This window comes from Trachemys scripta, chromosome 4, assembly GCF_013100865.1.
Source record: "Trachemys scripta elegans isolate TJP31775 chromosome 4, CAS_Tse_1.0, whole genome shotgun sequence".
NCBI lineage: Eukaryota > Metazoa > Chordata > Testudines > Emydidae > Trachemys > Trachemys scripta.
Genome location: NC_048301.1, coordinates 129,484,512 through 129,495,343, shown reverse-complemented (window position 1 = coordinate 129,495,343; position 10,832 = coordinate 129,484,512). Strand labels below are relative to the sequence as shown.

Below are 10,832 nucleotides of genomic sequence, written 5' to 3'. Positions count from 1 at the left end.
CTGAGGCTATATCTACACAAGCACTTTTGTCAGTAAAACTTTTGTCAGCCAGGGGTGTGAAATAAACACATTGTAAGGCTTCTGGTTTCTTTTCAAATCGCATAAATCTTTTGCCTTTTACATGTAGCTTGAGGTTTAATAACCTTGAGGGCAAGCCACAAGGCTCACCCATTGTTTCAGGCTTTTACTAGAGGGGCAGGGGGCATGCTCATGGAAGAGGGTATGCTTTGAGATTTCATTTTGGAAAGGATTTATTTTTTTCTTAGCATTTGGGCTGGTTCAGAATTGGTCTGGGGGAAAGAAAGAAGAGGCACCACCCTGTTGAGAGGAAACTGTTTGAGCATATGGATGGTAAATATAGTCCATCACCTTTTGTTGATGGTGAAGCAGACGCTAATGAATTGCTGCTTTCCTTACCCTACCCTAACCTAGACCTCAGATCATCAGAGGAATCTACACCTCACAGTAAACACTAAGGTCACAAAGAATCTTCACCATACACACACTATAGTAGCCATAGAAGTTTGGGTTGTGAGGCCTTTATCCTGTCATCCTCCTTCACCCCCTACTCGCCCTCCCAGGGGAGGGAGGCAAAAGCAGCACTGTGTTGGCAACCATTTAACTGACTACCAGATGCACTTCATAATTGCATAAATAAAGCTGCACTACATACTTGATCCTTGCCCAACTTATTCTAGTTACAAGTGTGCGAGAGGGCAGCTCTGACATAGTGTGCAGAGGTCTGAGAATCAGGTTGTCTTAGTTCTTCTCATCTTGACTCTGCCACTGATGTGCTGTTTGATCCTGGACAAATCGTTTCACCTCTCTGTACCTCAGTTTCCATATCCATGAAATGGGGATGATCCTATTTATTCACCATTGCAAAGTGCTTTGAGATCAAGGGATGAAAAGCTCTTTAGAAGTGCATTAATGTGATATCTTTCTCTCCCACAGTAAGTGGCTTGCAGCTATAGCGCTGTAGCTTGGGCTTTTATTGGCTCTTACAAATCAGGCTCTGTACTGGCTGCGAGATGTCCTATATGCTGTGGGTAGTTTTCTTGGTGATTCAGGAAATGGTGGTGCTTTGGTCCTTCTATTCACACTGCCAGCCCTAGAGCCATTGTTCTGTAGCAAGTATCAGGGGGTAGCCGTGTTAGTCTGTATCTACAAAAACAACAAGGAGTCTGGTGGCACCTTAAAGACTAACAGATTTATTTGGGCATAAGCTTTCGTGAGTAAAAACCTCACTTCTTCGGATGCACTTCTTCTGTAGCACATTCTCTTGGGCTAAGGATCCGAAGTTGAAGGGGTTACTTTCTTTATCTCCCAGTCAGTCTCCAACGGGGGATCAGCCTAGAGTGAAAAAAGTGGAGGTACTATTCCAAACTCTGCCTACTAATTAAACTCTGCTTATATGAGCAGACAAAATGTGACAGTGCTCACAATATGTTGTGCAGATGTTCAAAATATGATGCTCTCTAAGCTCCATGGGGCTCCTTGAGCTTGACTCCCACCTGGTGGGACAGGGGTGGGAGGTAATAGGCACCTATAAAAGACAACGCCCCGAATATCGGGATTGTCCCTATAAAATCGGGACATCTGATCACCCTCGGGGGGGGGGGGGGGGGGTTTGGTTTGGTTCGGTTCATCCCATTATAGGCAGTCCAATTGGGTTCTGGCGCTGAACCCCCTGGTGTTGGGGTGTCAGGGTGGGGGCAGCATCTTAGCCTCATGACTTTGCACATTAACCACAGCCCACGTTCTGGGTCCCCAGTGGGCCCCAGGGTTGAGGTCTGGCGCTGGCGCTGCTGGACGATGGGAGGGGGAAGGCATGGCACAGGCCTATTCAGAAAGCAAGAGAGGGCGGGTTCCATGGAACTGTCACTCCTTTGAGAGGCGCTCTGTGATTTGACAGCAGGTTGGGCACGTGGTGGCAGGGTGGGGCTATATAAGTCCGGGCAGGGAAGGCGGGTGCCGCCATTTTGTCCAGCGAGGAGAAGCAGAGCGGGAGCGTGTTTGGGATCGAGTCGGCTGCGGCGTAGCGCGTGCTCCCTTCTCGCACCCACTCGCCCACCCCGGGAATCGGTGAGCGCCTCACCTGGGGACCAGGGCCTGGCTGAACTGGGGCCGGGCTCCGCGTTGGGGCGGATGGAGGCGTCAGGCCCCGTCGGCGCTGAACAAAGAGCCGCCGCCATTTTGTGTGCCGGGCCCGGGCGGCGGCCGCTCCGTTGAGGGGACCTGGGCGGGGGCGCAGCGGGGAGATCGCACTCGAGGAGCGAACGCGGACCCCCCCATCGGACTGGGCGTGGCGAGACCAGGCCTGGCTGGGCGAGAGGCGCCGCGGGGAGGTCCGGGGCGAGGGTCCTCAGTGGGGCGGGCCTGGATGGAGCCCAGTTCCCATCTCGGCTCCCTGGAATGGGAGCTGGCTTAGGGAGCGCGGGGCCTGCCGCCGAGCTGCGCGGGAAGGGGGTCCCCGCGCTCCGTGCAGCCCCGGGCGGGGCGGGACAGGCTGGTCGTACGTGCCCGGCCTAGGCCGGATGGGTCCCCTCTGCGGCGGGCGCCCGGGCCTGACCCCGATCCCGGGCCCCCGATCCTGCGCCTGGATGCGCAGATCCGCTTCGGGCGCTGCTCTGAGAACAATGGAGCCCGCGGCTCGCGAGGGCTGCGGCGCCCCCTGCAGGTTTTGCTGGTGCCAACTTTCCAGATCCGACATTTAAACGCGGGGGGGGCTAGTCTCCTAATAACGTATGTCTCCCTAATAACACAGCTAGAAGAAATACTTGCGCCTCTAGAGTTCAGCCTAGTTTGATTCCACCTGTACCTGGCATAGTCTCCAGGAGCCAGGGGTTAAAGAACCACAGGTCCTGTTTTCTTCCCACGAAAGCTTAGGCCCAAATAAATGTTAGTCTCTAAGGTGCCACAAGTACTCCTCGTTCCTCTTTCCCAAAGAAGGGTGTTCTTTCTTCAAGTTAACTAACTTGAGTTAAAATCCTAGTGAAGAAAAATCCGTTTATAGTTTTAACACGTTAACCCGTGGGGAGCCTAATCTTTATACTTCATTATCTATCATTGCTGTGGTTTCCGGGTGCAGTACTTTTTAGGTACCTAACGCCTATGGATTTCAGTGGAAGTTAGCAGCCTAACAACCACTGAGTATGTAGGCCAAAATACTGTACTTATCTGTAGGTTGAATGAAAGTAAAAAAAATTTACTTTCAGTATTTCTCTTCTAGTGATGCATCGTGACTCCTGTCCGCTGGACTGCAAGGTTTATGTAGGTAACCTTGGCAACAATGGCAACAAAACTGAATTGGAACGAGCTTTTGGCTACTATGGACCACTGCGCAGTGTGTGGGTTGCTAGAAATCCTCCTGGCTTTGCTTTTGTTGAATTTGAAGATCCCCGAGATGCAGCTGATGCAGTGAGAGAATTAGATGGAAGGTAAAACTTGCTTTTTAGGCGATGTAGTTAATTTAATTAAAACTAAATGCTATAGCCAGTAAGCAACTTGTATTCACACTTAAATTGACAAAGATCGAGTAACACTGAAACATGGTCTTGAGTTTCTTAACCAGTCATGCAGTTGTTGGTTAGTATTACGTACTGACTAGTTTAATTTATAATGCAGAATAACCATTTTAATTGAGGTGGTTAACTGTAAAAATAGGCCTTTTTCACAGATAATTTCAGTGTTCATATTTTTGGTCATTGAAGCCAAATCTAGAATCCTTTGCTTGTGTAATGTTGGTTAAGGGTGTGATTCATTATGTTTAACTGGCAAAGCCCTAGTGTAGAGGCATTTATACCTGCAAAGAAGTCTTTTTGCTGCTATAGCTTTTCATTTGGGGAATTGGTATAGGAAATGTTTTGTTGGTATAAGCTGATATAATTTGCTGATATGCTGACAAACCCTTTCTAGTATAGACTTTGCCTGAGATTGGAAATTTGAAATACCTAAACACATCTAGAAGAAATACTTGAGCCTCTAGAGTTCAGCCTAGTTTGAGTCCACCTGTACCTGGTATATGGGGCACAAGAGATGGACACTAAATCAATAACACTTCATTTTGAGTTGAAGGGAATTTTTAGTTTTTGTGAAATAACTTATAAATACTATTAAATACATGTAACACTTCAGAAGTGTCTGGTGTTTGATCATTGCTTTTAAGATGGAGCTAAGTTTAAAATTTGAAATGCATGAGAACAAAGATATATTTGAATTTTGAGCTATTAAATATCTTTTAAAATACGGATATAAACATATTTGCATTTTGACTGCCAGCCAGATTTGAACATATTATAAACAGCTGAGCAACCTACCTTGATTTTGAATTCACAGGTCTCTATAGCTACAACTGAGTACAAACTTCACAGTAAACCCTAGTACAGTGGTTCTCAAACTTTTGTACTGGTTACCCCTTTCACATAGCAAGCCTCTGAGTGCGACCCCTCTTAATTTTTTTAAATATATTTAACCACATTATAAATGCTATAGGGAAAGCAGGGTTTGGGGTGGAGGCTGACAGCTCGCAACCCTGCCATGTAATAACCTCATGAGTCCCAGTTTGAGAATCCCTGCCATAGTGCAATTGTGACTTCCGTAAATTGTACCTGAGTGTTAAATGCTGTCCCTTCATCTCAATCAAATTTAAAAATGAATTGCTTTAATTTTCTTGTAAAATCCTCTATATGGAGAGAGGAGATGCAGGATTTTTTGTTCTCTCAGAAATGGTATTAGGGAAGCCATTTTTGTTCTAGGGTATACAGTAAAATCTGCTTCAATTAAGATTTTTATCTTGACATAAGACAGAAATGCTGTGAAGGTATAAAACTGCAGTGTTTAGTAAAATCAGTCCTCTTTAGTTTCCAGCTGTATCGGATGTATATAAACTACTGTTTGAGTTAATGAAGTCAAATCTACAAAATCCGTGTCCTGAAGGCTGTGTCTCCCTGTGTAAGTAGCTTTGGACAGGAGAGGCTCTGGTCACCTATGAATTTGTTTAGGTCATTTTGTATTGGGCTCATTATGTTGGTATCCAAGCACCTTATATATTTGACTAAATGTACACAAGAAATATTTCCCTTCTCCAGTGCTATGTCAGTGTGTCTTCAGTGCAGACAGACTTGTTGCTTGGAGCATTAACAGTAACCTTTTTTCCAGAACACTCTGCGGGTGCCGTGTCAGGGTGGAGCTGTCTAATGGTGAAAAACGGAGTCGTAATCGTGGTCCGCCTCCCTCATGGGGTAGGCGTCCTCGAGATGATTATCGCAGAAGAAGTCCTCCTCCTCGCCGCAGGTACCCTAGGTCAAAGATCATGCATAGAGCTGTTGAAATTGTTACCATTTAGCATCATAGAAGCAGGCTTTCTTTAAAGCATGTTGATGGGTAACATCTTAAACATCCTGATCACAATTCGGAGATGCCAGACACTTTATATAAAAAAATCAAGGTGAACATAAATTGTATTGAACGTTGGCTTTTGTCCTTAGGTCACTGTAAGTTGATAGTCAGTGCCCTCTGCCCCGGACTTATCCTTTTCCTTCCTAAAATCTGCACATCTTCTAGTCACTTTCCCTTTCTTCCCATACATCTACTTAGGCTGTTCCCTTTCCTTTACTCCATAATGGCAAACATTACATACAGCAACTTAGCTTTTCCATGCAAGTGCATTTCTCCACTTTGTAACAATTCAAATATTTGCCATGCAGGCAGCTGTTTAATAATGGTAAAACAAGTAACAGTTGCATTTAAATGTACAAATCTAATTTGACACTAGTAAAGAATTTAAAACATCTTGTGACAATATCTGTCATTTGAGTTTTGCAAACCCAAATCTAAAATATAGCAGGGTTTTTGGTAACTGCCTATATTCTTGGACCCAGACTAAATTGTCTGGATGTCCTATAACGGTGCACATCTCACACCTACAACATGGTTCATACAGGACTGAATTTACCTATTGCAGGTGAGTGAAGTCCTCACAGAATAAGCTTGAAACCATGTCCCTTTTGCTGTTTTAAAAAAAACCACAATAGGCGTATGTTAGCTGATAGATGGTTGTACTGATGGCTTGTTTTTCATTTTTATATGCTTTTTGGTCCATCTATTAATAAAAATGAACCCGTTACAGAGTCACCATCATGTCTCTTCTCACCACCCTCTGAGTCTGCATTAGCCAGTCAACTAGCCCTTTCAGCGTCATGTGACCAGCGCGCCCCATTCAGCTTGGCTGGTGTCGTTTCACATGACCCAGGCATGGCCAGTCGTCAGGTTGCACCGCCCTTTGGTTCCCGAGCATGCTGTTTTCTCTCAGCCTTCTCTCCAACCTTAACCAAATCGGCAGCAGCCACCTCGACCGCCCACACATTCCCGGCCAATCAGCTCAGCTGTTTATTTACCAAATGTCTTCACAACAACTACAGCAGCAGCCTTCGGCTAACAAAAAAGCAGGAAAAATCCACAACACCCCCTTCGCCAACCAACTAAATACAACGCAACATCTGGCAAAACCTTTTCAGCAAATTCTTCTTGGCAGTCAGTCCGGCAGCCTCACCTCACCATTTCTAGCTTGTTGAAACCAAAAACTAGTAAGTTTTTCCTGCTTATACAGTTTACTGCTGGTTAAAATAAGGAGTAAGCGGCTTATAAGTAATTATTTTTCTCAATCAAAGGCTGGCTGTGCATAATTGAGTGGTAACGTACATATGTTGCTTGAATAAAACTTTTAAGGGTGATAAGGAAACTTTTAATGTAAATGGAACCAAAAGTAAATGAGGTATATTTGCATGTGAGATGCCAAACTAAATTTTTAATAAAGCTCTAACAAATTTAGCTTTTCCTTGCAAATCTGCCAAGTCCTATCACCTTTAAATGGTTTTACTAACCGTTTTCAAAACTTAAAACAATTACTTTTTTGGGATGAACTGGGCCAAGCTAAGGTTTTTAAGTCTAAACACACTCTATGGCATTTCAGAGAATGCCCGTCACAAATATGCAGTTCTAATGTAGCACTTAATGGCATATCAGTATTTACACAGAGCGCATTTTCACTTTTTCTCCACTTGGTATCTCTTGTCTTGTCATGGACCTTTTTGGCTTGCATGGGTTCCAAAACATTGGTCTATGCTGTTTTTTGGAACCACTTGTGGGACTTTGGTGTGGTGTTCTGGGCAGTGGATTTAGTTGAAATGGAAGTGTTGCATTGGACAGGTCTGCTGTGAAGCATTAAGTTAAAGTGAATTAATTCTTGGTTGCAAAAGTGCTGTTCACACTGAACTTCATTTTACTGTGTTAATCTTTCCATACGTTTTTACTGGACGATGGGTGCCAGTTGTTTCTTGGCACGTTCACTGGGCCCAACAGTGAGTTTGACAAGTTGGGAAATACCTCATCCCATTAATGCTAAAGAAATTGATAAAAAGGCTCATTTTTCTATTTCTGGTTCTAGATCACCACGAAGGAGAAGCTTTTCTCGTAGCCGCAGCAGGTAAGCAGCAGTTGGTTAAACCTGGGCTCTACTGTTTTATCCAGAGTGCTTTCTAAGGAATCATCTTAGTGAAGTCCTTGCTTGTATTCACTCAAGTGTCATATTTAAAGTAGTTCTGCTGATACAAAACAGTTTTAAGATGATTTGGTAAATGTTCCACAGAACACTTCCTAAAGACTGTTTTTAATAGGTTCCAGGGTTGATGGGGGAGGGAAAGCATTTCCATTACTTCAGGTTTGCTCCATCATTGCTAGGTTTCTAGCATTACTGCATGCATGGCAGTAATACGCCGTGTTTCCTTGTTGTTACACTGCTTCGCTCTGATGCTGTGTTGAGACACTCTCTCAAACTGTTGGGGAAATTGATGGTACCCCAAGGCTGTCATACTCATGAAGTGGACTGTCTCTAAAGTTCTATTTTTCACTTCGGAGCACTCATAGGAAAAGTTGCAGCCATCGCTAAAATGCATTAGTTTCTTGGAATGTAAAGGTGCTTTAATAGCATGTAGCTACATGATACAGCAGTTGGTTGAGCACAGGAAACTATCAGATGGAAACCAGTGGGCTCTAGTACTATAGTATTATGCATTTAATTTTTAAAATTTGACTAAATGTAAGTATGCAATAGGAGTTTTAAGCAGTATCCGAATTCAAGCTGATTATTCCTCTTTAACTACATGAGGAAGGAGGCTACTGTCACAACTGCCTTACTAATGGATAAGTTTCCTGATTAAATAGTTCCAAACTTTACAGAGAATACTTCTTAATGAGGTGTAATAGAATTGTACCCTTAATGCAGTGCTGAACTAGCCATGCTAAAACATAAGGCAGTGATATCTGAAAAAGGCAATTTGATATAAAAAACTAATGTGGTGCTCAAATAGTACATTGCAAAGATGGAAAGGCCTGCAATTTTCTTGTTCGCTTCAGTTGTAAGACACTTGAATACACTTGAACCTATCTTTACACGTTTCTTTGCACAGTAATGGTCTGTCATGCATATTCAAACATTCTCTTGTAATATAATCCAGTTAAACTTCTCACTCGTGGATATTCATCTTTCATTGTAATCTCATAGGTCCCTCTCTAGAGACAGAAGGAGAGAGAGATCACTTTCACGGGAGAGAAATCACAAGCCTTCCCGTTCCTTTTCCAGGTCTCGTAGGTAAGAATATGTTGCATCTTCAGATTTCACTTTCTATTTAATTTTGATAATTTAATCTTATTATGCCATATCATCGATGCAGTAACTGAAAGCTCTGCTACAGTGAACATTTTTCTTTAGTGCTTTAGGTAAGTTCTTCTCTCAATGAACTTGTAACCTAAGATCAGTTTTGATAACTTCATCCACTCAATACAGTTTTTAAAGCACTTTCCAAAAGTTTCAAGTATCTAATTTAGAGTTGGAACTAATTTTATTATTTTACTTGGGGAAGTTACTTCCAGTCCAGCTCTAATAAAACTAACTTTCATTCTCTTATTTAGTCGTTCCAGGTCAAATGAGAGAAAATAGGACTTCAGGAGGAGCTGTGTACAGGAAGTCATTAGATCTGAGCACAGGAGGGAGGAGTATGTACAGAACATTGTGTTTTGTTGGAGACTTCATAAAGCTTGGTGCATTTTTAAAATGTTTTAGCTGTTGAACTTGCTTTGTTTCTTGTATCTTGTAACAGGTGACAAATGTAAAGATGTGAATCTGTATATGGTTCTGAACAGATCATATGATTTGTAATAAAACTTTTTGTTTTACAATGTACCCGTATGCTTAACTTTCATTTGCCTTGAGTGGTGTTCAACTTGTCTTGCATAGACAGAAAAATATATTTCTATTCTGTCCTGGAATCTTTTCTGGGTATCAAATGTAGATAACTTTTGAAAGGAAGGTTGCAGTGAATATTCATTGTGATAAACATCTGTTATGACATCCGGCTATTAGTTTATCCAGAACAAGATGGTGATTCCTAGTACAGTTTTTGGAAAGAAGGCAGAAATTGCAAACCCAGTAGCAAGTAGAAAGAATGACTGAATTGCAGATAGTTTTGTACAGAGCTTTTTGGGAAGTTCTGTTGATATCCCATATTGGAACTCTGAAGAGCTACATTATGTAAAATGTAGATTTTTTATCCCTTGGGCCTAGGTAACTTTTGTACTTAATGTAATTAGAGCATTTTTTTAAAATACTTGATAGCCTAAAATGCAAGCTGTTTGGCTAACCATATGTTACAGAATTTCTGAGCAGACCAAATTACACAACTGGAGTGGATGGCTTGAGTGCATATGGGTACATTGTAGAAGTGAAAAACATTACTGTGCAAGAATTTTCATGTCACTTGTAAAATGTTTTGTGAAATCCTTGGGATTAAAGTTTTGGTTACAAATTTGTTGTAAGCATTTAACTTTTGAGTATCTAACACATTTCTATGCAGAACATTTAAATCAGGATGGTTTAGGCACATCTTAATTCTAATCTAATACTGTTTCAAGGTAAAGGGAGTCAAATCGCAGCCATTTAAATTTTAATATTTGGAATAATTTGCTAGTTAGCAGTACTACATTTCAGTTGTAAAATGCAAGTCCTTGAGAAGCCACTTGCTGCTTAGAAATAGCTAACTGTGCTCCATGACTTAACGAGGCTGGATCTATGATCCCATGATGGCTGGGCAGTCTGTCAGGATTACTCTTAAATTCAGTGCTTAGTGTTGTGCTTCTCAGTAATGAAACACTTGTTCAAAAAACAGTTCAGTATATCTAGGGTGTTGACTTCCCATAATTGAGTTGGCAACCTGTTTAATAACTAGAGATTCAGAATTTGTCAACCTAGCTTTATCATGTATGTCCATGAGACTTAAAATTGCTTGTCTGTAAACTGAAGTCTTGCATGGAGGTTTCACCCAGGGTGTAAAAATAATTCATGGCATGATTCAAGTGTAATTAGAGCACCAAACTGCATAATGCTCCTTTTCTTTCTATGTCTGGGGGGAAAATGGTACATCATTCTTTGATTTTTGTGCATTTAGATTAAATCCACCATACTTCGAACAATCTTGTGGTTTAATTTCCTGAAATGTCTCTAAAAAGAGAGGAGGGTGCTGCATCATTTTCTTTAATCTTGAAGTTTTAATGCAAGGAATTGTTATACTAGTGCCATTCTACTGACTTTTATTCACAAGGAAAATACAGCTGTTAGGTGTTAATAAAATGGAGTGAGTTATACACTGTATACAATAAATCACTCAGTAGCAGCTTCAGTTCTTGGAGGTTGGCATCCATGTCTCACCCATCTGATGTAGTGGGGCTTATTCCTGACTAACATGAAGTAAAAAATTAGTCCCTGGTAATTTAGCAAA

The 10,832-nt window shown here is 42.1% G+C and overlaps 1 protein-coding gene and 1 long non-coding RNA gene across 2 annotated transcripts; one reads left to right on the top strand and one right to left on the bottom strand.

The window, feature by feature from the left end:
- Positions 1-1,191: 1,191 nt before the first annotated feature.
- On the bottom strand, positions 1,192-2,639 carry LOC117875923. The gene is made up of 2 exons (XR_004645390.1): positions 2,099-2,639; positions 1,192-1,353 (listed from the first exon to the last, which is right to left on the bottom strand). It is a non-coding gene; the product is annotated as an uncharacterized LOC117875923 (long non-coding RNA).
- Positions 1,948-10,524, top strand: SRSF3 (serine and arginine rich splicing factor 3). Its single transcript, XM_034767521.1, has 6 exons — positions 1,948-2,085; positions 3,233-3,440; positions 5,161-5,295; positions 7,448-7,486; positions 8,564-8,650; positions 8,971-10,524. Exons 2-6 carry the CDS (start codon positions 3,235-3,237, stop codon positions 8,996-8,998), a joined length of 495 nt encoding a protein of 164 aa, XP_034623412.1. The 5' UTR covers positions 1,948-2,085; positions 3,233-3,234; the 3' UTR covers positions 8,999-10,524.
- Positions 10,525-10,832: the final 308 nt, after the last annotated feature.

Excerpts from the sequence above, each read along its gene's own strand:
- SRSF3 (XM_034767521.1), top strand. The coding sequence starts at position 3,235 with ATGCATCGTGACTCCTGTCCGCTGGACTGCAAGGTTTATGTAGGTAAC. Across the intron at positions 3,441-5,160 it reads GTGAGAGAATTAGATGGAAG|AACACTCTGCGGGTGCCGTG; the intron begins GTAAAACTTGCT and ends CCTTTTTTCCAG. Across the intron at positions 5,296-7,447 it reads AGTCCTCCTCCTCGCCGCAG|ATCACCACGAAGGAGAAGCT; the intron begins GTACCCTAGGTC and ends TTCTGGTTCTAG.